This window comes from Rhinopithecus roxellana, chromosome 8 (assembly GCF_007565055.1).
Source record: "Rhinopithecus roxellana isolate Shanxi Qingling chromosome 8, ASM756505v1, whole genome shotgun sequence".
In the NCBI taxonomy this organism is placed as follows: domain Eukaryota; kingdom Metazoa; phylum Chordata; class Mammalia; order Primates; family Cercopithecidae; genus Rhinopithecus; species Rhinopithecus roxellana.
In genome coordinates, this window is record NC_044556.1 from 100,299,617 (window position 1) to 100,326,385 (window position 26,769).

A 26,769-nucleotide genomic window follows, 5' to 3' on the forward strand; every position below is an offset into this window, starting at 1 on the left:
AGCCCCTCAAGGATCAAAAGCAGCAATCAGTAATCAGAACCCACAACCTTGGTTTTTGGAAAACGGGGTCTTTATCGTCCAACCTGGCTCCAGCGAGCCACACTGAGAACCTGAGCTGCTGTCCCCACAACTGACTGCCCTGGGCTGAGCAAGGCGGGTGGTAGCCACACTAAGTGAAGAGCTGAACTTGACCAAAACTTGCCAGCCTCCTCATCAAGCTTTCTCCTGGGTGCGGCAAGTGTTCCCTAAGATCCCGAATTCCAAAATAGTTGCATCAGACAGCTCTTGCTAGTTCAATTGTTTTAATGGAGGGATAGATTCCTGGAGCTTCTTATCTCCACCATGGAGCTTGATATCATCTTTGAGTAATCAGATTTTATAGCCAGAATAAAACACTAGAAGTCTTAGCCCTAACATATATAAGTTGTCTCTTTCAAGAAATTCACACTGGCAGGCTGTATATTGGCTCCATTGATGGTACCAGTTCCCTTCTCTGCAGCAACTGAGCTCTGGACACCTCATTCCTGTAACTTCTGAGCTCCTTCACTCTGTCCAAGTCAGAGTCCATTCTCATCCCACCCAGGGGCCAGCATGAGTGGCATTGCCTATTGGTGGCAGCTTAAAACAGACCAGGGGTCTCACTCCATAGCCAGTGTCAGGAAAGCATCTTTCTCCCTTCCTGGAGGTAAAAAAAGAATTAAAACACAGCTTATCTCCAGAGCTGAATCAGAAAACTTTTTCTATTGCCTGCTTGTAGAATATATTTTCTCAATGAAAACAGTATCAAAAAGAGTGGCTTGAAATCTGTAATTTATTTTTTATTTTATTTTTTACATTTTTGATATAGGGTCTCACTCTGTTGCCCAGGTTGGAGTGCAGTGGCACGATCATAGCTCACTGCAGCCTCGGCCTCCCAGATTCAAACAATCCTCCCACCTCAGCCTCCTGAGTATCTGGGACGACAGGTGTGTGCCACCATGCCCGGCTAATTTTTTTTTTTTTTTTTTTTTTTTGATGTTTTGTAGAGATGGAATCTCCCTGTATTGCCCAAACTGGTCTCAAACTCCTGGCCTCAAGTGATCCACCCACCTTGGCCTCCCAAAGTGTTGGGATTACAGGTGTGAGACACTGCACCCAGCCTACTCATTTTTAAGTAAATTACAACCCTTAAGTTTTTTTGTGGTTGAGAAACATACTAGCTCTCATAATACTGAGATAAGAGTTTCCGGGTTCCACAGGTTTTGCAGATTATTAAGTGGTTGTCTGTCTGTCTATCGTGAATCAGCCTCCCAACATTAAATCTCTTCATTCAAAAAAGATAGAGGAAGATTTTCTTTTTAACAAAAAAAATTTATTTTCCACACTATTTGTACAGCTGTAAACTCAAGGAATCTTCCAATACTTGTACAAATCTGGGAGAACAGTTAATAAGCACCTTTAGTGGTTTCCACAGTTTAAGAATTTACCATTTAAAAATTTTAGAATAAATCTAATAAAATGAATAAAATAGTTTTAAAAATCATACAAAATTATGATGAACATTTGATATAGAGGGCTTAATATGAAATGATAAATACAAAAAGAAAGTGAGACTGATTTATGGAGTTGGGCTATGTAAAAGACCTACATGGTCCTTGAATCTTGTGATTCTTGGGGTTATATTTGCCTCTCAAGACAGACTCCAATTATTCAAGGAAAGACTTTATTTCAATTCAGGTTCCAATGTACTGCAGAAGCAAGTGAGGACGAAGTCAGGAGAAGGTCGGGTGGAGAGGCTGAGGGTACTGGGGTTTGAGGAAAAGAGGAGAGACTCTCTTCCCCAAAGAGAGTATCAGGCAAATTCTTCCATGTTCTCAAGTATAAGTGGTCTTTGGCAAAATGTACCATTTTCTTTTTGGAGTTACTTAAGATGTTTTACTTATTGCTGTTCTTAAATTCCTTCCCCTCCCACTTCCTCTTGGGCTTTTTTATTTCTCTTGTTGATCAATCTCTTTTTTGTGATACTTTTCATTGACTCTTCTCGACTTCTTTATCCCATCCTTTACTGACTCAAACTCCTTATGCTGAACTTTTCAATCCAAAATTTCTATTGTTTTAGGACTCTGGGAAGCAGTTGATAAAAAGATAATACCAGCTACTGATATGGTCAGGAGATGTTTTCTAAACAAATTGTAGAAATATAAATACGAAATGTAGCAATGATCCTTTTAATTAGATCATTAAGCAATAAAGGATATGAACCACTAGTATAAATATTCAATTCAGTCTTTCCAGATTGTGTTGTTAGATGAGAATACATCCAACAATGGCCACAGATCGAGGGGGAAACCAAGGAGGGGTGAGGTCATTGTTGAGTGTAAATTGGTTCTGTAGTGTGGAGGCCAGAGGTGAGGGACTGTGGTGGGAAATCATCTGGAGGCAGCCCCATCCTGTGCCTCAAATAGGTCTCCATGAAAAGGAGGGACATTGGTGCCAGCAGTGGGGCTGAAGACCAACACAGCAACAGAGACTAGAACCTTGGATGCAAGTATTTTGGGCAAAGAGGAATAATTAGTAATCTTTGGTACAATTTAAGGCACATCAAAACAATCCCCTATTCTCAAATATCTGACTACACCTTGAAATTCCTACCATTGGACATTCTTTTGATTTAAGCCTTTAACTAACAAATGCCAATATCCTACTGCTCAAATATTGACATTCTATCTGGGAGGGGCTGTTTATTATCATCCACCAAATGCCCATATATCTCTAGGACAGGGTAGGTTTTGATCAAAAAGCAGAGCATGAACTTTATAATGGGGGTCTTAGACAAGATGACGATGGTGAGGAACTGAGGAGTAAAAATATAGGACTACAATAAAGAAGAAACTCAGAGCACCAAAACAAAATATTAAGGAATGCTAATTCCCTCCCTAACTCCCAACTTTTCCTAGTCAGGCCCTGGCTCATATGTCTAGGAGCTGACAGGATGGTGGGTACCTCAAAGCGAGGCTGAGCTCATAAGGCCACAGGGAAGGGTGTAACTCAAATTTGGGAGGTTCTGTTCACCACTGAGGGCTAGTATTGGGAAAAGGTCCTAGGACACTGAGATGGGCATGTAATCCTCACTCAGGGATGTATAAGTCTGTCTGAGGGTTGGGGGAGGGGTGGAAGGTTCCGTCCTTGTGTGGGGGTGGACACTTTTCTATTAGAGAAGTCCAGGGTGCATGTTTTGGGGAACAATGAGGGAAAAGTTGTTGGGGCTCAGGCTGGGCTGGGTCTGGGCCTAGTGGCCAGAGGACACTTTCCAATCTGGACCAAGTTGCTTCAAGTAGAGTGTTGCTGTGAAATACTTGGAAAGGAAATAAGGCACTCTTGTCTTCATTTCCGTTCGATACAGTCAACTCCCAGGGTGTTGTCAGGGCAACGGCAGGTCCTGCTCCCTGGGGTGGCCAAGCAGAGGTGGGTGCAGCCGCCATTATTCACTGAGCAGTAGTTATGGCCTGGAAAAGGCAGAAATCAGTTCAGTAGCCCTCTCTCTGACCTGACTCCATAGCCAGTTAAGACAGTGAGCTCCTTCTTGTGTGTGATCCCAATTTTGGTTTCCTTGAAGCCATGCTAGGAAGGCTTCAGGAGAGTGGGGACACTGTGCTAGGCAATCAGCTGAGCTGATCCACTGTTTGTTTTATCAGTATTAAACCAGACAGACACAAACACTGATTCCCAACTTGGGGGTTATGCAGATTTTCTACTAAGGCTATTAAACAGATCTCAGGGGAAGTTCTCCAGCTCTGATCATAACATGGAGTTGGAATTTTAAAGTGTGAAGTTCTTTTTATGTAGCTTGCACTCCCAGCTTCACACTGACAGGAGAAGATGAGTGAAGCTGAGAAGGAAAGTGGGTGAGGGGAGAGGCCTTCAAGAGGCAGCATAGCACAGACTCCAGGGCCAGGCTACCTGGACTCACCCCTGTGAGCTGTGTGACTTGGAGCAAGTTGCTTCAGTTTGCTTATTTATGAAATGAACATAATAATAGTACCTACCTCATAGGGTTGCTATGAGGATTACATGAACTAATGAATACAAAATATTTAGAACTCTAAGTGAATTGATATATGTAAAGTTCATAGCTCATAGTAAGTGCTGCACATATGTTTGCAATTCTTATTATTAATTATTGTTATTGCTGTTAGGCCAAATGGATGGACTTTTAAAGCAGCAGAGATCCTAACATTGTAATATTCTAACCTGACTATTTGGAACCTGAAGACCCTATACTTTTATATCCAGCCCAAAACTCAATGCTTTTCCTCATCCTGACAACTTCATGACCTAATATTTTCTGTTTATTTAACTGGTCCACCTTCTAATGAAAACCCTGGATGCAAAGGACTGGATCTCTCTTACGGCATAATCAAGGCTACTAGTGGCCATAGTGTGGGCTCTGAGCCTCCAGGTGCCCCCAGTACCCCAACAGTAATGGCACAGGAGAGTTACCTTGGGGACACTGAGACAGGGCCGTGGTGATGCCATACAGCCGGGTCTGCTTGTGGGGTTGGAAAGCATCCGTCTCCTTGGAAATTGCAAGATCGAGAGCAACCACGGAATTCCTACAAAGTACCAAAGGGCAGAAGGTGAAAACACATCTGATGGCTTGAACTTGTATCTACAAGGCAGCCTCTTGTCATTTTAAGGATAAACTGGAGGCCATAAACAGACATGATGGGCTTGCTTCCTAGACATCCCTTCCTTCTCCTGGGGTGGGCCAAGCCTGCATTGCTCTGGCTTTTTACAAAAGGATAAAGACCAGCTAGGTCTTCCCTCCCACTCTAAATCCCAGGCAGGAAATGAGCTTTCTAGACAGACGCCTCTGGCCAGTTGTCTTCTTAGTTTAATCCCTCCTTTGGCAGGAAGGGGTGGTCAAGAAGAGGCCGTGGGAATATTGCAGTTTGACAACTATAATGAAGCAGGGACATGAAGTGGACATGGAGCCCACCGGCCATGTGACCCTGGGCCAGCTCCTGGGGAAAGAGCAGACGTGCTGAGGAAGTCCAGGTTTAAAGACTTGAAACCACACAGTCAGGAGCATCTGGATGATAAATGGCACCTCCTGTACCCTAGGGCCTTGTCCTCCCTCCTTCTTTATGCTCCTCTCTTGGCTCCTCACAACCAGAAGGATGAGGGAGAGGAGACATCCCTAGAGGGGACATTTCTGGAGGCTCAAAAGTCAAGCCAAGAGGCCAGATGGGAAGGGCCTGGCCTCCCAGAGACAGTGGGTGGAGGGGCAGGCCCAAGCAGCCCCCACGCAGCCCCCACGGCTAGAGTTGACGTACATCTTCCAGTCTGTGTAATACAGATTCTTCCCGTAGCTCGTCACAGCGAAAGGATACTGGAGCCCTTCGAGAACCTTGCGTCTGCTGGGCTGACTGGGGTTCAGGCATTCCGCCCGACTGGTGCCTGTGTGGAGTGGAAACAAGTCATTCATTGTTCACGCAAGAAATGGCCCCTTTGTGCCGAAAAAACAAGAATAATAAGGGCACGAGTGGGAGGAATTAAGCATTACAATGACAAATCCCAGAGAACACATGGGGCTTGCTCTTACAAACTGGGAAGTTGTCTCTTCCTCATGTGTTGCTTCTGCTGGGGAGGCACGAGCCAGGGCAGAGTAATGTAAGTTGCGAATTGCTTATCAGTATCAGGGTGACTCCAGGCTCTGTGCAGTGCCACTTACAACACGAGGGTGGCCAACTTTTTCTTAAAGCACTAGACAGTAAATTATTTCAGGTTTTGCAGGCCAAGAGGGAAAACCAAGGACAGTACACAGGTATCTATACAACTTTGTACCAGTATACATTTAATGTACCAGTTCAAAATGTAAAACCCATTCATAGCTTCTGGGTTATATACAAACAGGTGGCTGGTTAGATTTGGCCTCAGGGCCCTAGTTTGCCCACCCCTGACTTAGGAGATTGAGACCCGCCCTGGACAGTGTCCAGCTTTCCATCACCTGCATCCACCCAGCAAAGCTGAGATGAGAACGCGTCGAAGGTCAGTCCATTGGGCAAGCCCAGGTCATCCTGCACCAGGATCCTCCGGTTCGTGCCATCCATGTAGGAAGTTTCAATCTTGGGGTTATCTCTGTTCCAGTCTGTCCAGTAAAGGTTCCTGGAGGAGGAAAAGCGGGGGAAAGAGGAAAAGAAACAATAAGGATGCGTGAGAAAAGTTTATGAAAAGCACTTGAAAAGAATTACAATGAAGTGATTGGCAGACATGAAAACAGAACGCCTGAAAGGATCGAGAGGTGATAAAACACATTTTCTTTTGCAAGGACACTTGGATTTGGTTCCTCACTTCAATTTGGTGATTCTGTTACTAACAAATTTGGTTCCCTTTAACGTAACTGACATATTGTATTTCAATGAAGCTGTTGGCAAAAGAAAACAAAGTAAAAGGTTACAACTGGCATAAATACATGGAATTCCCTGTATGGGGCCCACATGGAGGAGAGCACAGCAGACCCAGGGGACCAGACTAGGGCAAGAAGCAGATGTTGGCAGGGGTTGTGGTCAGAGCACCTGCCTTCAAGGAGGTGGCTGAGTGGCCACAGAATAAGAGATGTGGTCTCAAAGGGAAAGAATCAGTGTGGAGGAGCTAAGAGCCTGTTGTGTAAGAGGTAGACCTTGCAATGAGTAGGAAGAGAAAGCATGGATGTGCTGAAGAAACCCACAGGAAGGGGTGTCCAGGGTGTTCAGGCTGGGTCTGCCCCAGAAAACAGCCTCAGGGGTCCATCTATGTTGCCCTGCTACTCTTCTGGAGTTGACATAACCTGAGTGTTGATCCACATTGAAGCCATATGGAAAATATCCAATTCTGAGCATGCCAACTTGTAAAGTCTCTTAGCAAAAGATTTGAAAGTGGGACATGGTATCAAGTCCACACTGTAATACATGTTCTGGCATTGTACCATGGATATCTACAAGTCACCAACCGTAGACTCTTTCGTCCTGTACTCATTGATTTCAGGAGAGCAATGCTAGAGTTAAAGCCTCACATCTGAGAATCTCTAAAGGGGCAGATGCAAATCAAAGAGATGCACACACATATTTACACAAAGATACCCTCTCATGGAATCCGTTACAACGCCTCTGGGATTCACCAGGTCGGTCTCAAAGAGCACCCGGCGCTGCGTGCCATCCAGCTTCGCCACTTCTATTCGATCCAGGTCAGAGTCTGTCCAGAAGATGTTGCGGCCAAGGTGATCAACAGCAATGCCTTCTGGACTTCCAAGATCTGGAAGTAAACACAGAGCTCCTCTAATTGTTTTGTTTTGTTTTCTAAGCAGGTGAGATGAGGTTTTCTGAACACTCAACGTTACTTCACATGGTGTCCAATCTCTGCACTTTGAGAAACCAGATGAGAATGTGAAATGCTTGTTGTTTATAAGATAAACAACACTCAAAGTGACAAATTCAAAAATGCCATTTACTCACTCTGCGGATATCCATCATGCAGCACACTGAGAACCAGGACAGTAACAATGGCTAAGCCGAGGCCCAGTTTTCCATGAGCCCACAGCCAACCACAGTTGAGACTGAGTTCCAGGTCCCATGGGAGCCTGGAGGAGGAACGCCAGCCTGGGGAGACCAGGGAGGGGTTCCTAGGGGAGGTGACATTGCTGGAAGCTGGCACCTGAAGGACCAATAGCAGTTTGTCAGACAAAGATCCTGGATGAGAGCTTTTTAGGCCACGGGACTGGCACACAGGCATAAAGGAAGGCTGGACGGTGGCTTGAAGTGAACAGGATGTCATTATATGTGGTTGGAGACCATGAGGGTGGGGGAGTGGTCAGAGATGAAGGTAGGATGACATGTTAATGAACTTAGAGCTTAGGCAGAGGGGAGGCAGTGGAAGATCTTAAGATGGGGAATGGAAAAATAGTTCTATCTTGTTCATTAATTATGGGGGATAAAGGTCATTTCACAGAAATAATACTTTCAAGAAACCATAGCTGTTATTACTTTCATACAAGTATAAGGGGTACAAAGAAGGGGTATCAGTGATTACAAATAACACCCCAGTCTTTACTGGGTTATAGCAACTGATTTTCAAGCCAGGAGTTGCCACCGGGTAACATGAACCTTCCCTGCAAACCCTCAGCACCCATCTGACTTTACTGGAAGCTCAAGATTGCATTGGTGTTTTATTATACAGTTTTTAAAAATTAATAATAGCAATTTGTGCTTTATTGATATCACTTAGGGTATCTTTCCCTTCTACTGATTGAAGGAATGAAGGTCACTTAGTATGACTGGAGTATAAGCAGGAAGGAGAAGGGGCTACCCTACCTGAGGGATCTGGGCTATGAGGAAACCATTCCAATACTGTGTTCTGTTTTGTTTTGTTTTGTTTTGAGACAGAGTCTCATTCTGTTGCCCAGGCTGAAGTGCGGTGGCACGATCTCGGCTCACTGCAAACCTCTACCTCCTGGGTTCAAATGATTCTTCTACCTCAGCCTCCCGAGTAGCTGGGATTACAGGTGTACACCACCATGCCTGGCTAATTTTTGTATTTTTAGTAGAGACAGGGTTTCACCATGTTGTCCAGGCTGGTCTCAAACTCCTGACCTCAAGTGATCCACCGCCTCGACCTCCCAGAGTGCTGGGATTACAGACGTGAGCCACCGTGCCTGGCTCCAATACTGGGTTATTTTGTCAATATACAAGCAATGCAGACCCTCAGCCCCCTTTGCATTGGCCTTCGCCAGAGCCCTAATATGATGGTGACCTTGGATGCTGAACACATCAGAGCCCCCAGAAAGAAAGCCCACCAGAGGAAGTTTACTGAAAATTAGAAACCCCACGTAAACAAAGTCTTTATTATCTAAACCCAAAGTAGAGATTTATAAAGTATCAAAATATTTCCCATGTCCATAGACGAACAGGGACAGTGAGACTGACCTCCAAAGGTCCCTTCTGGCTTTCAGATAGAACCAGAATAAGTTATTCCAGAGTATATTTGGAACGAGCACATCCTGTGTGAGAGACAAGAGCCACTCAGATATACACAAAGAAAACAGAGGGGACAGGCTGCTCTGTGAGAGTATCTCTGCGAGGCACCTGGAGGAAGTTCCATGCATATCGTCTCCTTAGAACCAGCCCTGGTCCCGATCTCAAACCCAAAAGCAACCAATCCCCCTCTCCCTCAACTCAAAATACTTCTTTATGAGCTACTCTTCCAAGGGAAAGGTCTGGAAAATCTTATCCTTCAATGTGCAATCTGAGGAAGAAGTATTCCTTACTGCTTACCTCAAAGATATGATACTTTTTAAAGATACTTGGTTGGGACTATAACTTAAGGAAAGAAAGAAAAACCCGGGATCCGGGCTGTTATGAAATAAGGAAGAAAAGAAAATGATACCTAGCTGTCCCTCTTACTCACTAGGCAAACACCAACTGTACCATGCTAAGGAGATACTGGAAGCTTCTTTCTCTCTTAAAAAAAAGAAAATTATTCCCAGTGATCTTTCTTCTACAAAGATGACATTTTGGTTTAATTCTGTGTTTTCACAGTAAGTAGGCTTTTGCTTGGAATGTTTCTTACTGTGCTTACAGCGTTCTTGGATGACTATGAGCTCCAAAAGCAACAGGAAATAGCAAACAATGACCTATTCCCCTCTTCCACTGGGTTTTAAAATGAAATCGTAGATAATAACAAAAACATGTTTAACACAGAGAGATAGGCATTTTCAAACTGTTTTTCACTAAACCAAAGTGTGAAAACTAGAAGACATGATTTAAATAGCCTGTTGGCTTCCAGAAAAGGATTCAGGGCCTATGTCCAAAGCCAGACATAGTTAATTCAACCTCAGCTTCATTCCTGCTGCATCATCTCTACTGAAGGCAACAAAGAAGTGAAAAAAATGCTTCAGGAGTTATTCCACGGGCACAGGAAATCGTCTAGAATATCAATTGTTAGGGAAACATTCCATTGAAAATAGAAAAAAACTACATTCAGTGCCAAGTAAAAAGAAATACAAAATGAGGCTGCTCTATTCTAAAGATGTATCTTTGATGTGAATATTTTGCAGAGAATGCAAGATGACTCCACAGAACAAATATCATCAGCATGACAATGTCATATGAGCAAAAATATTCCTAAGTCAGTTGAGTCACTGAATCAAGCAACGTGTAATACTTGACCATTTCAGCACAGTGGAATTTTTAGAGGTCCTTGGATTTTTGTTGTAATGGTCTTTGAACTAGATAAATCATACCCATGTAAAATAGTCTTGATTTGTTGAATGTAGGCATGAAAAACAATGCACAGAGTCGTTGGTTGAAATTGGCATCCTTAATGAGGAATTTGCTCAGTTGAGGAATTGAGGTTGAACACTGAAAAGCAGGTTGTGCCTAAACTTTATGTACTTTATCACAGTAATGCAACAACAGACTGAGAAATGTTTGTGAAAGTTCAGCTTCATTTGCTGTTCTTCTCTGGCATACGTGGCCACTGGGCTGCTAGAAGCAAAACCAAAAAGGAAAAATGATATTTGCTTGCTTACCTTGCCTAATGATGGTGGTTGGCTCTCCGCCATGCAGACTGGCTCTCCCGATGGAAGGCTCAGTGATGTCCGTCCAGTAAACCATCTTGTCTACACAGTCAAAGGCCAGTCCAATGATGACTTTAGCCTGGAAGTGAAGACCAGTGGTTAGAGTGGTCCATCTACAAGCATCTGATAGTGACAATCTTTTTGCATGCCTACAGGCATTTGGATATCTTTTGTTATGAAGTGCCAAGTGTTTTGTCCATTTAAACATTTTTATCATTGAGTTGTAGGACTTGTTCATATATTTCAGATAAAACTCTTGTCATATACATATATAGGTACATCTATATGTGTAGGAATTTGTGTGTGTGTGTGTGTGTGTATACATGCATAAATATGTATTTTTTGAGACAGGGTCTCTGTTGCCCAGGCTGGAGTGTAGTGGCGTGATTACTGCTCACTGCAGCCTCAACCTCCTGAATTCAAGTGATCCTCGCCCTCAGTCTCTCGAGTAGCTGGGACTACAGGCATGTGCCACCATGCCTAGCTAATTTCTTAAATTTTTTTGTAGCAACAGAGTCTCACTGTCTTGCCTACTCTGGTCTCAAACTCCTGGCTCAAGCAAGCCATCTGACTCAGCCTCCCAAAGTGCTGGGATTACCGGCACCAGCCACTGCACCCACCTATTATTTCTTCTTAGTTTGTAGTTTGCTCTTTCATTTTCTTAATAGTGTTTGGAAGAGCAAAAGTTTTTAATGTTTAGTAAGTCTAATTTATTATTTTTTTCTTTATGGCTAATGCTTTTTGAATACTAAGAAATCTTTGCCTACTTGAAGGTGACAAAGAAAAAGACATAAAAGGCATACATATTGAAGAAGTAAAATTACTCTATTCTAAGATAATATGGTTATTTATGTAGAAAGTCATGCGGAATCTAAAAAACTACTATAACCAATAAGTGAATCTAGCAAGGGTGCAAGATACAAAGTCGATACAAAATTGTTTTTCTATATACTAGCAAAATATAGAAAATAAACCTTAATAATTGTGACAGCATCAAAAAACAGAAAATATGTAAGGATAAACATTTTTAAATATGCAAGATTCCACACTGAATACTATACAATACTGCAGCATGAAACTATAAAAGATCCAAATAAATGAAGGCAAAAATAAGGTTAAATGTAAACAATTTACATTTAAATTGTAGCTGGGACTACAGACATGTGCCACCACACCTAGTTAATTTTTCTATTTTTTGTACAGATAAAGTCTCACTATGTTGCCCAGGCTGGTCTCGAACTCCTGAGCTCAACTGATCCACCCGCCTGGGCCTCCCAAAGTCCTGAGATTACAGACGTAAGCCAGTGTGCCCAGACAATGCTGTGCACTTTTAAGATATTCACTCTCTTAAACCATCGCAACCAAATGCTCAGGCCCCAACTGTGGGTACCTTCTTCACAGCATCCCAGGCCCATCAACTTCTCTGGCCTTCCGTGGTACTAAGGAAAGAGAACATTTCCTTCAGCAAACATGCTCATCAACTTCTCTGGCCCTCCACAGCATTAAGGAAAGAAAACATTTCCTTCAGCAAACACATCCAGAGTCCTTTTCCACACATTGGTTCTTACAAAAGTGAGACAGAAAAGGACCAGAGGAAGCGAAGTTGAGTAACGTTTTACATGTGATTTGAGTTTCGTGAAAACCTACTGGGCTGTATTTCAGTTTGAAAAGCCACTGACAGTTAGCTCTGAGTAAGCCAGCCTCTCCTCAGAAGAGGCATATCAATTACCTGCCAGTAACTCATTAACGAGTATTTATTAGGTGCTCATTATGTATGACGAACTATGGTGATATTTAGAGAAGACTCCAACCTAGAAAGAACACTGAATTACTTAAATTATTTAAAGCAACCAGCTCAAAACAAGTCATCTGCCCATAGGTTGATTTGGCAAAGCCTTGTCGAGATCTTTTGCAAATTAAAATATTTTAAAACTATAGGCATTCATACTTCTGTAAAATTTAGCCATTGGGAGAAACCAGGTGAAAGGTACACAGGACCTCTCTGTATACCTTTCCAAATTCCTGTGGCTCTGATTACTTGAAAATAAAAACTCAAAAACAAAACAGAAGCACAAACTTTTCCCTTGATCAGACAGTGAGGAGTTCCTTTCTTTGGATGCTGCCGATGAGAGGCTCAGGAAGAAGCTGCCGGGCTGTATGATCTCAGCATGTGGTGAGGTTTCATTCTGTCAATAGTCTGGAAACACTGAATTGTTCAGTTACAAGAAACACTGGGAGTGGGTGCTTGGTTGTGGTCACAATACTAGGCATTACGAAGCCAGGGAAGGACTCAGCAGGGAAGGTCTCAGGAACAAGGAAGTGGTGGACCAGGATGATCTTTTACTGGGAAAATGAGGAGGATGAGCACATACTTCCTCCTCAAGGGATCAAGTCAAAAAGGACAGTGACTCTTACCTCACACCACATACAAAAATTAACTCAAAATGAATCAAAGACCTAAATGTAAGAGTTAACTTATAAAACTCTTAGACGAAAACCAGGGGGAAAGCCTCATGACATTGGATTTGGCAACAATTTCTTGGATATGATACCAAAAGCACAGGCAACAAAAGAAAAAATAGGTAAATTGGACTACATCAAAATTACAAATTTCTGTGCATCATAGGACACAATCAAGAGACTGAAAAGACAACCATGGAATGTAAGAAAATATTGCAAATCATGTATCTTTTAAAGAGTTAATATCCAGAATATATAAAGAATTCCCACAACTCAACAACAACAAAAGAACCAATCAAAAAACAGACAAAAGGATTTAAGTAGACATTTCTCCAAAGAAGATATACAAGTGGCCATTAAATACGTGAAAAGATGGTCAATGTTATAAATTATTAGGAAAATGCAAATCAAAACCACTTCATACCCGTTACAACGGCTATCATTAAAAAACAAAAACAGCCAACAAGTTTTGGTAAGGATATGGAGGAATTTAAACCCTTGTGCTCTGTGGTGGGTATGTAAAATGGTACAACCACTGTGGAAAACAGTATGGTTGTTCCTCAAAAAATTAAATATAGAATTACCGTATGATCCAGCAATTCCACTTTGGTATATATATCGAAAAGAAGTTAAAGCAGGGACTTCAACAGATATTTGTATACCTGTGTTCATAGCAGCATTATTTGCAAAAGCCAGAAGGTGAAAGCAACTGCTGATAGATGAATAAATAAACAAAATATGGCAGATCCATACAATGGGATGTTTTTCAGTCTTAAAAAAGAAAGAAATTCTGACACATGCTACAGTATGGATGAACCTGAGGACATCGTGCTAAGTGAAATATGCCAGACACAAATGACAAATACTGTATGATTCTGCTTCTAGGAGGTACCCAGAAAAGTCAAATGTATAGGGATAGTAAGTAGAATGGTGGCTGCCAGGGGCTAGGACATGAGTGGAGGGATAATGGGAGGTAATTGTTTAATAGCTTCAGTTTGGGATGATGAGAAAGTTCTGCAGATGAATGGAGGTGATAGTTGCGTAACATTGTTTATATACGTAATACCACTTTAAACAGTTTTCCAAAAGATGGTGAATGTTTATCCTGTTATTTCAGCATTCCCCCTTCCACCTATCCCACTTAAATAATTATCTGGGTTTTTTATTTTATTTTTTTTGAGACAAGAATCTCGTTCTGTCACCCAGGATCTCAGCTCACTGCAACCTCTGCCTCCCAGGTTCAAGCAATTCTTGTGACTCAGCCTCCCAAGTAGCTGGAATTACAGGCATGCACCACCATGCCCAGGTAATTTTTGTATTTTTAGTAGAGATGGGGTTTCTCCCTGTTGCCCAGGCTGTAAATTATCTGCTTTTTATTGCCTCACATGACATTTAGCCTCTCCCCTTGGTCTTGGGAAAGAATGTCTTTCACAGGGAATTTAACCCATTCCTATTACCTGTGAGCATGTGCTGGAGATGGAAATGACACAGATGATCTTCAAGGGGTTTATATGTTCAGCAAGGCAATAGATGAATACAATGATCATGTATGCATTTGTTTGGCAAATATTTTTTTGAGTGCTTCCTATATGCCAAGCACAGTTTTGAGTCTAGAAATACTACATGAAACCAACACCTCCATGAAATAAATGAACAGTTCCTCTCTTGTGGTGCTGATATTTTAACAGAAAGATACATGTCAGACACACAACACAAATATGGGTATTTAATGCATCACATAGTGCCAAGAGCTCTAATGAAACACAAAGCAGCATAAAGAGCTAGAGAGCAGTAGTGGCTGCTGTCTGGACAGGGGGATCAGGACAGGCCTCTCTGAGAGATGATGCTTTGGCAGAAATTTGCATGAAGTAAGGCAGTGAACTGTGCAATTGTCAGGCAGGGGGAACTGCAAGTGCAAAGGCCCTGAGACAGAAATGTGCCTGGTACGTTCAAAGACCAGCCAGAGGGCCAGAGGGTTGAAGTCAGTGAGTGAGGTGAGAGTGGTAGGGAACAGGGTGGGAGAGAGAGCAAGAGGCCAGATCCTATACGGCTTTGAGGGCCATGCAAAGGACTGGATTTTATTCTGAGTGAAGAGGGAACCCATCTGAGGGCTTTGTGCAGGAAAAGGACATGAATCTCATAAAGACTTCTTTGCAAGAGGCTTTTGAAAAGTATTTTTATTTTGGATACTTTTTTGCTGATGTTTCCTCCCTGGTCCCAAAGAAGGGATGTGGCTGTGTGTGGCATCTATGAAGTGGAGATCAATTCAGGAAGAGTAAATAGAAAAAGAAGAAAACACAATGGGTAGAGAAAGGAGGAAGAGAAGAAAAACTGGAAGCTGGGCCTGTGGCAGACAAGATGGCCCAAGTAGCATCTTTACCAAGAATTTTCAAGCAGACTTTGTGCCCCCAGTGAGGAATGATAGGGCTTTCTGCGGGACTTTCTTTTACAAGCACCAATGATCTCAGACCCTCCCTCTCCTTCACTCCTCATGGGACCCTCATAGCCGCTCCCACTGCTCCAGCCACTCTGACTCAGCCTTGTAGTGGAAGCCTGCAGGTCTCAGGTTTGGTTTCTTGGCAGGAGTCAGGATCAGATAAAACAGAATGACTTTTCTGAATTGCCTAACCTCTATCTAATGGGAAAAGAAGTCCCTAAATCACAAAATGCATCTTGAAGCTTTGAAAGCCTCTAAAAACTCCAATGCTTGTTGCTACCTCAGGGCAGATATGAGGCTCTCGAATTGAACAGCTGCTGAAAGATGAATGAATTTGGCAGGAATGGAAAGATCAAGCCAGCAGATGCACACGAACAAGGTACAAAATTAGCATGAAGCCACCACCAAGGGGTAGCTCTGGAAGGCCTTCCCACATCTGTGCCCATCTTACTGTAAGTCTCATGGGCAGCTCAGCAATACAGTGGCCCCATCTAGAGACAGTCACCTGGGCCCACATGGAATGAGCACCCATGGTTCCAGGGGTTGAGCCTGGGGTTCTGGTCTGACCTCGTCCTGCTTGTTTCTCCAGGTCACTGAAGCAGGAGCTGTCACCAGGTGCTATCAGCCAGCACTCACCGGGACATGAAGGAATGCCTTTGCTTCTGTCTTCCTCATGGTATTTCCCTCCAGGGGCAGGCGCTCAATCTTCCCGGTCTGGGCAAAAAGTAAATGGGTCCCGGGGGGCAAGGGGATCACGGCGGTAGGCACTGCGGGTCCTTGGTGAATCGGGGGAGCCACTGTACTCAGGCCTGCATGGCAGAGGGGATCAGTGAGCGAGGCCCGTGTGCACCAGAAACCCACAAATGCACACACACACCCCCACACATACGCAAGCATGCACACACATACACACACCCACACATCAGGTCACATCACCTTCATGGCACCACAAACTGCCACAGCCACACACTGCCCATTTTATAGCTAAAAGCACCAGAAGAAGCCCTCAGTCAAAGGGCACTGATGAAGAAGGTAATACAGAGCGTTAAAGGTCGCGTGAAAAAAAAAGGTTTGGCCTCCCTTTTTTTTTTTTTTTTTGAGATGGAGTCTTGCTCTGTCACCCAGGCTGGAGTGCAGTGGTGTGATTTCGGCTCACTGCAACCTCTGCCTGCCTGATTCAAGCGATTCTTGTGCCTCAGCCTCCTGAGTAGCTGGGATTACAGCCATGCACCACCATACCCAGTTAATTGTTGTATTTTTAGTAGAGACAGGGTTTCACCATGTTGGCCAGGCTGGTCTCAGACTCCTGACCTCAAGGGATCTGCCCACCTAGGTCTCCCAAAGTGCTGGGATTACAGGTGTAAGCCACTGTGCCCGGCTGGCCTCCCTCGTAATAGAAAAGCTTGGCTACTTATGCTCTGCTTTGGGCACTGGTGCTAGAGGAGTGAAGCAAGTAAGGGCAGCACCAGTAGCACCGGCAGCACCAGTGGTAGCACAACAGCAAAAACAGCATCCCTGAACCCCCTGCCCACAGGGAGCCATGCTCTAGTGCAAGCTATTAAGCTTTTTCATGCTGGAGGAGCCTGTCAGAATGAGCTTGCCCCATGCAGTGCACTCTGTCCCGGTGCCACAGGGATGGACAGACTGGGGCCTGACAAGCAAGAGCATGACGTTTACGGGCTTTCAAGAACAAAATCATGGCCAGGGGCTCCTTTTCCCTCAGAGTCAGGCTTGCCTTTTCATCTGCTGACCTCAAACCCTGGTTGGCTCCTTGAGTCACTTGATAAGACAATGTCCCAGGAGGGACACACAGCTGTGCTGCAGAGTAAGGAGGGCTAAGAGGGCTGATCGGGGGTCTGGAGACCTGAGCCCTGTCCTGGCCCCGCCCACTCACTCGCTGTGTGCACGGGGCATGCATCTTCCAGGGCCTGGTCTCCTGCTGTCTACAGTGAGAGCTGGACAAGGTTGTCCCCAAGGTCACTTTCTCTTGTCTGTCTTGCCGATTACACCCAATCAGTGACATAAACCAATCTGGTCGACCTCTTTCATATCTCTGAAATCCATCCGTTTCTCACCTGGATTCATCATTAGTGCAACAGCCTTCACCTCCCCCCTGCCAGGGACTGTCATGCCTGCCTCTCAGCTTCTACCCCCAGCCAGTGATATTCTAAACCTAACCCCTGCTTCACATGGGCACCTGCTCCAAACCCATCCCAGGCTCCTCGTTGCCCTCATGACCAATACGCAGGCTCAGAAACGTGGCTCACGTGGTGTTGCTTCTGGAAAGCTTCACCCGTGGGCCCACCACCCCACACAAGCCAGGATTCCTCCTCGGTTCCCTGGTCGCTGTCCACCCTCTCCTAAAGCTCATTTCCCTGCACTGTTCCTGTTTATTCACCGTCCTTTCCGCTTCTTGGGCACCCAGCACCGTGACTTTCCTCTGGATATCCTAGCACCCACCACAGCACTGGCCCCTCAGTGAATGTTGGCTGCGTGAATGAGTGAAGTTTCTGAGTAATTGTTTTACTGTTTATTAGCAGCTTTGGGGAAATATTTGATAGGAGATCAATCTATGATTTTTAGCCTAAATTGTGAGTGGAGATTCAAAGATTCATTATATTGGCTTTTGATAATTTGTGACAATAACCAGTTTCTACATTTGCAACAGCAGAATTTTAGAGCTGGCATTCACTCTCAGGGTTATTTTGCCTCATGTCTTAGGTTGAGACTGAGGACGCTGAGGCTAGGGAAGGTGTCTGTCTAGAGGCACACAACCACCAGGCTGGGCCTCACACAGGGCCCCTGGCCCCTAGGACAGCAACTTCCCACTGCCTCCAGTGATGGTCTTAAAACCAGCTCACGCAGAAAGCTTTGTGGCTGTTTGCTCCTTGGATTGAAAAATCCACCCAAGTAACTAAAGGCCCTAGGGCATGATTGAAGGAGGCAAGGGTTGAAAGGGTCTGAACAGGTCCCACTGCCTAGGACACAGAGCCCTGGGGAAGGGTTCAGGTTGGTCCCCACCGTCCCTGCCATATCCCAGTGCAGGAACATTCCACCTCCAGTCTCCCTCGGCAAAGAGTTCTTCTGGGAGGCCCGGAGCACACACAGCCGCTCTGCTACCATTAAGGGTACTGCTGTGGCAGGCCCCACTGGGTATTTACACCCTACACGTGTGTGTGTGTTGGATGGGGAAAGAGAAAGAAGAGGGTAAGAGGACAGAGAGGGTGAGGAGGAGAAGCAGCATGGGCAGAAGCGGGGTGAGAGGGAAGAGGGGTGCAGAGGGAGGGGGTGGGGCTGGAGCCAGTGGAACAGTTCAGGCTTTAGCGCAGCAGGACAGCCAAGTGCGTGTTCAGCAATTCCGGTCCCCGAGGTCCTTCTCAGGCACACGCCCAAGCACAGCCTGCACCACTTACACGGGGGCGTCATCCCGGGCCTGGTCCTGGTGCCCTCCACCTCGCGGCCATCGCGATCCACACACCAGCAGTAGCCGGTGCTGCCGTGGCACTGGGTGGGCGCATAGTGCCCAGTGCGCATCGCACTCAGGAACGAACAGCCCTGGAGGAATGGGTCGCTGTGGGTCCGCCGCCCCCGCTGCCCCGAGAATGTGTTCTCGCTCATGCTGGCACCGGGTTTTCTCCACCTCTATCAGAGAAACAGACAACAAGAAAGCTGTCAGGTGCGTCATCCGTCAGTGCTCCCTGGCGGGGCTGCAGGAGACCCCGCAGCTCGCTCAGAACCACGAGGGCTGCCTGTGTATCACTGGGTTTTGTTTCATCAGTTTTTCAAAATGCCAAAACATCATTATTATTGAATAGGTTTAACTGTCAACAAAATTATATTTACATCTCCTTCTTACTCCTAGGTAGTTCCTTTTAAAACTTTTTTTTTTTTTAATTGAGGCAAAAAGAATTGAAGCAAATTGATAGAGCATAAAGTGAACCTTTTTTTGTTTTTTTGAGATAGAGTTTCTCTCCTGTTACCCAGGCTGGAGTGCAGCAGCACGATCTCTGCTCACTCAAACCTCCATCTCCCGGGTTCAAGTGATTATCCTGCCTCAGCCTCCTGAGTAGCTGGGATTACAGGCGCCTGCCACCACGCCCAGCTAATTTTGTATTATTAGTAGAGACAGGGTTTCACCATGTTGCCAGGCTGGTCTTGAACTCCTGACCTCAGGTGATCCACCTGCCTCGGCCTCCCAAAGTGCTGGGATTACAGGTATGAGCCACTGCACCCTGCTGAGTAAACCATTTTTAAGTAAACAATTCAATGGTATTTAGTGCATTCACCATGCTGAGTAACCACCAACCTCTACATAGTTCTGAAACATTTTCATCACCCCAAAAGGAAGGCGATATGCATTAAGCAGTTGATCTCCGTTTTCCCCTCCTTCCCATCCCCTGGCAACCATCAATCTACAGTCTGTCTCTGCAGATTTACCTATCCTGGGTATTTCGTATACACAGAATCATACAATATGTGACATTTGTGTCTGGCGTCTTTCACTTAGCAGAATGTTCCCAAGCTTTATCCAAGTGGTAGCATGTATTAGAACCTGCTTCATATTCATGGCTGAATAATATTGCATTGTAGGGACAGCTCATATTTTGCTTACCCAGTGATGAAGATCACTGGGTTTTATTTTAAGAAATTTTTTTGTTCTGTTTTTTCTAAATGTGTCATTTTTATCATCTCAAGTTTCTTTTTTTTTTTTTTTTTTTTTGAGACGGAGTCTCGCTCTGTTGCCCAGGCTGGAGTGCAGTGGCGTGATCTCGACTCACTGCAACCTATGCCTCCCAGGTTCAAGCAATTCTCCTGCCCTAGACTCCTGCATAGCTGGGATTACAGGCAAGCGCCACCACATCTGGCTGATTTTTATATTTTTAGTAGAGACGGGGTTTCACCATGTTGGCCATGCTGGAATCTCAAGCTTCTTGATAACCGACAAGTCAAGGCCAAAGATTTCAGGGACCAGATACCACCAAGTGCGTTTACCAACACTTGTATGTTTTCCTTTATTTATGTCCTGCTTTTTGGCATGAAAATTGACCTCTAAACTGTACAACTCAGATCTTAAGACAGGGAAATACAGTGAACACTCCATATCCATGGGTTCCACATTTGTGGATTCAACCAACCACAGATCGGAAATATTTGGAAAAATAAAAAGGATGGTTGCATTTGTACTGAACATGAACAGATTTCTTTTTTGTCATCATTTCCTAAACAATACAACAACTTCTTACATGGCATTCACATTGTATTAGGAATTATAAATAATCTAGAGATGATTTCAAGTATATGGGAGGGTGTGCATAGGTTATATGCCAATACTATACCATTTTATATCAGGGACTTGAGTACCTGTGGATTTGTATCTTCAGGAACCAATGCCCTGTGGATACTGAGGGACAGGTGTACTTCTGAAGCTGTGGAATTGCGAATAAACAGCTGTGGCCTGGAATAAACAACTTCCAAGTCATAGTGCGTTCCACACTGGTTAGAGTTCAGTCACCAGTCCAGAGTTGTAACCTCTGCAGTACTGACCACACAAAGCAACGTCCAGACACTGGCAGGAGGTACCCATTCTCCACATCACTGACTGCTAAGAGCTATACTTCATCCATGTCTTGTTGCCTCTCCCTCCCAGGCCTTTCCACGTGATATTCTTTTTGTGATTCTCCTTCTCCCTGTCTGGTTAATCCTTCAGAAATCAGCTTAGGCACTTAACTCCCTTCAGGAAGCCTGTTCAACTCCCCGAGGCTGAGTCCAATCCCCTCTATGACCTCCCAGGGTGATCTGGGCTTGCCCACACCATACCTGTATCTCACTGACTCTAAGGAGCTGTGCCTTGTCCATCTCCCTGACAAAAATCTCCTTAACGTTTACTCAAGAAGCATCTACTCGGTCAGGCACAGTGGCTCACACCTGTAATTCTAGCACTTTGGGAGGCCAAGAAGAGAGGACCACTTGAGCCCAGGAGTTCAAGACTAGCCTGAGCAACACAGCAAGACCCATCTCTACAAAAAATAAAAAACTTATCTGGGTGTGGTGGCATGCACCTGTGGTCCCAGCTACCTGGGAGGGTGAGGCAGGAGGATCTGTAGAGCCCAGGAGTTTGAGGCTGCAATGAGCCACTTTCATGCCACTACACTCCAGCCTGGGTGACAGAGCAAGACCCTGTCTCCCAAAAAACAAAACAAAAACTCAGAAAAACAAGAAGTGCCTACTTGACTGTGCTGGGGGAATGCACACAGGAATAACCCATAGCACCTGCCTTCAGGGAGCTCACAGTCTGGAGGGAAGTCAACAACTGAACACACATTTGCAATTCAGTGAGTGGCTGCCTTGACAGAGGAGACCAGGAGACAGCAGATACTCAGAAGAGATCGTCCACACGGCATGGAGAGCCAAGGAATGCCTAGGTGCTTTTTCTTTAAATATATAATTTGTATTTCTCCTTTTAATTCTGTCCATTTTCATTCCATAGTTTTTTTTGTTTTGTTTTGTTTTTGTTGTTTTTATTTTCCTTTTTTGAGACAGGATTTCACTCTGTCACCCAGGCTGGAGTGTGGTAGTATAATCTCAGCTTATTGCAACCTTCACCTCCCAGGCTCAAGCAATCCTCCCACCTCAGCCTCCCGAATAGGTGGAACTACAGGCATGTATCACCATACTTGGCTAATTTTTCATAATTTTAGTAGAGATGGGGTCTCACTAGGTTGCCCAGACTGTTCTTGAACTACTGAGCTCAAGTGATCCACCCATCTTGACCTCCCAAAGTACTGGGATTATAGGTGTGAGCCACCACGCCTGGCCACTTTATATATTTTTTTAAGTGGCAGGGTCTTGCTATGTTGCCCAGGCTGGCCTCCAACTCCTGGACTCAAGTCATCTTCCTGTCTCAGTCTTCTGTGCTTTTTTTTTTTTTTTTTTTGAGATGGAGTTTTGCTCTTGTTGCCCAAGCTACAGTGTAGTGGTGCAATCTCAGCTCAGTGCAACCTCTGCTTCCTGGGTTCAAGCAATTCTCCTACCTCAGCCTCCTGAGTAGCTGAGATTACAGATGCTTGCCATCATGCCCAGCTAATTTTGTATTTTTTGTAGAGATGGGGTTTCACCGTGTTGGTCAGGCTGGTCTTGAACTCCTGACCTCAGGTGATCCGCCCGCCTCAGCCTCCCAAAGTGCTGGGACTACAGGCGTGAGCCACCATGCCTAGCCTCCTCTGTGCTTTTTTTGATGAGTAGAAGATAGTGGTTGAGTAGGTCTAGGGTAGGGCTCAACTGACTTTTCCTGTTAAGAGGAAGAATAAATATTTTTGGCTTTGTGGGCCATGAGGTCTCTGTCACAACTATGCAACTCTGTGGTTGTAACATGAAAGCAATCATGTCTTATATATACATCAATGAATGAGTGTGGCTTTCCCAATAAAACTTTATTTACAAAACAAACAGTGGGCCAGATTTGGCCTATGGGGACTGTAGTTGCCAACCCCTGCTCTAGGGCATTACTAGTTATGTTAAGGGGAAATATGTACTTATTTGTATATATGTTTATGTATGTGTGCATTAATTAATATATACTAAAATGTTAATAATAAAAACATGCTGTAATCACATAAACTAGAATATTATATATTTCTCAGAATTTTGCACCTGGGAATGTTTTTGATTCTCAGTTCCATTACTTTTTTTTTTTTTAAGTTACAGTCTCGCTCTGTCTTGTACAGGCTGGAGTGAAATGCTCACTGCAACCTCTGCCTCCTGGGCTCAAGAGATTCTCCTGTTTCAGTCTCCCGAGTAACTGAGACTACAGGTGCCCACCACCACATCCGGCTAATTTTGTATTTTTTTGGTAGAGACAGGGTCTCACTATGTTGGCCAGGCTGGTCTAGAACTCCTGACCTCAGGTGATCCACCCGCCTCGGCCTCCCAAAGTACTGGGATTACAGGTATGAGCCACCACACCTGGCCTCAGTTCCATGACTTCTGGTGTCACCTTGCATGTATCAATGATACAGATTAAGCTGTGCTTCCTGCAGCTGTGGAATAGGGACGGCAGTAATAACAGATCTCACAGGCCTGTTTGAGGAGTCAGTGGGAGGTGACGAGACAAGGTGCACAGAGACATTTCGAGCTCTGCACCCGAGCTCTGCAGATGTTCATTTGCGACTGGATCCCCGAAAGGCAGACACGGTGACATTCCACAAGTGTGTTGCCAGCGAATGTTTGAAGGACCTTTGTCTGTGTTGTCAGTTCTCATGTTGGCTTGCTTATTGTGGTTGCGCCCATGGTGACAAGCAGTCAGCATGCCAGGAAAGTATTTGTTGAACCCAGCAAGAGAAAACCATGCATGCTTTTCTTTTGTCCCAGAGGCTAATTAATATAAAAAACAAAACCAAACATTTGATGTAGGAAGCACCAAACAAAGATAGAAGCAAGCCATCTGGTTGGAATAAAAAATGTCTGGCCAGGCGTGGTAGCTCACACCTGCAGTCCCAGCGCTATGGAAGGCCGAGGCAGGTGGATCACCCTGAGGTCAGGAGTTTGAGACCAGCCTGGCCAACATGGAGAAACCCCTTCTGTACTAAAAATACAAAAATTAGCTGGGTGTGGTGGTGGCCGCCTGTAATCCCAGCTACTCCAGAGGCTGAGGCTGGAGAATTGCTTGAACCCGGGAGGCAGAGGTTGCAGTGAGCCGAGATCTTGCCATTGTACTCTAGCCTGGGCGACAAGAGCAAAACTCTGTCTCAAAAAAAAAAAAGACTTCTGGTTCTGTTCACTCTTGAATGTAAAAGGTGTTTACTTCCACAAAATTTTATGTTGGCATAGGGTTTTAGAGTTTTCATATAAGCTGTTTCCATTCACAGATATATTTCATTTGATTCTCATAGTAATCCTATGTGATAAGCAACTGCAGTTTTTACATCAAATGAGAAAACTGAAACTCAGAGAAGTTGAGACTCCTTCAGGCCACAGCACTGATTGGTGGCTCAGTTCTAACAAGAACCTAAGTCTCTGGGTTTCTGGTCTAGCCCCCGCCATTCTGGTCTGGCATCTGGAGTCCACATTGCCAGTGCTCAGGACAGCTCCCACACACTGAACCTGTTACAACAACAACAGTGTACGCACATTACCCTTAGCACATTCACCAAAATTATCCGTGCAGCCACAGACCCATTTTCCTACCAAGCACATCTGTATATGGTGGTGCTTTTCCAGTTGGAAAACAAAACTGGTATTCTGTGTGCTGTCAACCAAACAAACCTTTTCAGGCAGTAAGGATTGTTCCATTTTATGTGGCCGACAGAGTTGTGCTAACAAAGTATTTGGCCAGAATAGAAAATCTCAAGGGATCTAGAATTTATAGTGGAACTTCGAAGTACTGTATCTTGAACTTGTAAAAAGGAGGGGCAACCTCGACTGTACTCAGGAAATAGAATCTCAAGTGTGTTTATAAAAAGCTGTGATCTCGGTGGACTTCCTGGGCCAGCAGACAGTGGGAGCAGCCCGGGGCCTCTAGGGAGAGCCCCCTGCTGAGTCTCCCAGGCCCCCATGGGAAACTTTCCATTAAAGGCCTGGTGGATGGGGTGGGGGTAGTGGGGATGCTAAAGATGCATTTCCTGAGCTTGTTTCTGGTTGATAAATTGATGACTCAGACAAGCTTCTTCTTACTCATCTAGTTCGAGCTGCTAGGGAAGAAAGCACTCAAGACCTGATACTTATCTACAGAATGGCAGGAAGTCTGGGGTGACTTTTCTCAAGATGGGGGGACAAAGAGAATGAAAGGAAAATGAAATAGAGTGTAAACCAAAAATAAAATTCCAAGTTCCCCAACCAACTGAATGGACCCCTCCTTTCAGTCAAGGGCATCCCAAAGTAAACCTATGAAACTACTTCAGGCCATGAGAGGAGGGGGAAGGTTGGCTATGTCTCATTACCATTAACATCAACCTTAAGACTGAAAGAACAGGCCAGACGCAGTGGCTCTCGCCTGTAATCCCAGCACTTTGGGAGGCCGAGGCGGCTGGATCACTTGAGGTCAGGAGTTCTAGACCAGCCTGGCCAACATGGTGAGACCCCATCTCTACTAAAAATACAAAAATTAGCGGGGCATAGTGACGGGCGCCTGTAATCCTAGCTACTTGGGAGGCTGAGGCACGAGAATCGCTTGAACCCAGGGGGCGGAGTTTGCAGTGAGCCGAGATTGCGCCACTGCACTACAGCCCGGGTGACAGAGTAAGACTCTATTTCAATAAAAAATAATAAAAACCTTGACAGAACAGACTCTTTAACTCTGATAAGAAACATCTACAATCTGTTCTGTCTGAAGCCGGCTACCTGGAGGCGTCATCTGCATGATTAAACCTTGGTCTCCACAAGCCCTTATTATAACCCAGACATTCCATTCTATCGGTTCCAGGTTTTTAGATAATAACTCAACCAATTGCCAATCAGAAAATCTTTGAATCTGCCTATGACCTGGAAGCTCTCCACCTTACGCTCGGCTCCCAGTTGTACCACCTTTCTGGACCAAACCACCATACATCTTACCTATATTGATTGATGTCTTATGTCTCCCTAAGGTCTATAAAACCAAGCTGTAGCCTGACCACCTTGGGCACGTGACCTCAGGACCTCCTGAGGCTGTGTCACAGGCATCTCCTTAACTTGGGCAAAATAAATTGTTAAATTGATGGAGATCTGTCTCGGATACTTTTTGGTTTACAAGGAGAACTAAGAAGAAGGTACATGCTTGACCCTGGGTTTGCATTCCATTCCCTTGCTTGATTAAATTGATTTCTCTGTGTTCATTCAAATAAATGACCATTGTAGCCGCTCATATACTCAATAGAGTGGAGGGAGGGGAGGTGCTCACAGATGTCAAGACTCTCTGGGAGGCCGGGCGCGGTGGCTCAAGCCTGTAATCTCAGCACTTTGGGAGGCCGAGACGGGCGGATCACGAGGTCAGGAGATCGAGACCATCCTGGCTAACATGGTGAAACCCCGTCTCTACTAAAAATACAAAAAACTAGCCAGGCGAGGTGGCGGGCGCCTGTAGTCCCAGCTACTCGGGAGGCTGAGGCAGGAGAATGGCGTAAACCTGGGAGGCGGAGCTTGCAGTGAGCTGAGATCCGGCCACTGCACTCCAGCCTGGGCGACAGAGCGAGACTCCTGTCTCAAAAAAAAAAAAAAAAAAAAAAAAAAAAAAAAAAACAAGACTCTCTGGGAAGAGATGACATGCAACCACGGGAGAACCCATGGGCTACTCAGAATGGAACTTGTT

At 44.9% G+C, this 26,769-nt stretch overlaps 1 protein-coding gene and 1 long non-coding RNA gene across 2 annotated transcripts in view; one reads left to right on the top strand and one right to left on the bottom strand.

Annotated features, from left to right (window-relative positions):
• Positions 1-1,342: 1,342 nt before the first annotated feature.
• NID1 (nidogen 1) overlaps positions 1,343-26,769 on the bottom strand; it is a 97,630-nt gene continuing 72,203 nt past the window's right edge. The window contains 9 exon segments of the mRNA XM_010384665.2: positions 1,343-3,485; positions 4,480-4,592; positions 5,316-5,439; positions 5,990-6,147; positions 7,101-7,272; positions 10,544-10,670; positions 16,125-16,297; positions 18,902-19,013; positions 19,015-19,130. Of these exon segments, the coding sequence (XP_010382967.2) occupies positions 3,364-3,485; positions 4,480-4,592; positions 5,316-5,439; positions 5,990-6,147; positions 7,101-7,272; positions 10,544-10,670; positions 16,125-16,297; positions 18,902-19,013; positions 19,015-19,130 (1,217 nt within the window). The 3' untranslated portion in view covers positions 1,343-3,363.
• LOC115899143 lies at positions 14,295-16,500 on the top strand. The gene is made up of 3 exons (XR_004058819.1): positions 14,295-14,357; positions 15,774-15,867; positions 16,078-16,500. It is a non-coding gene; the product is annotated as an uncharacterized LOC115899143 (long non-coding RNA).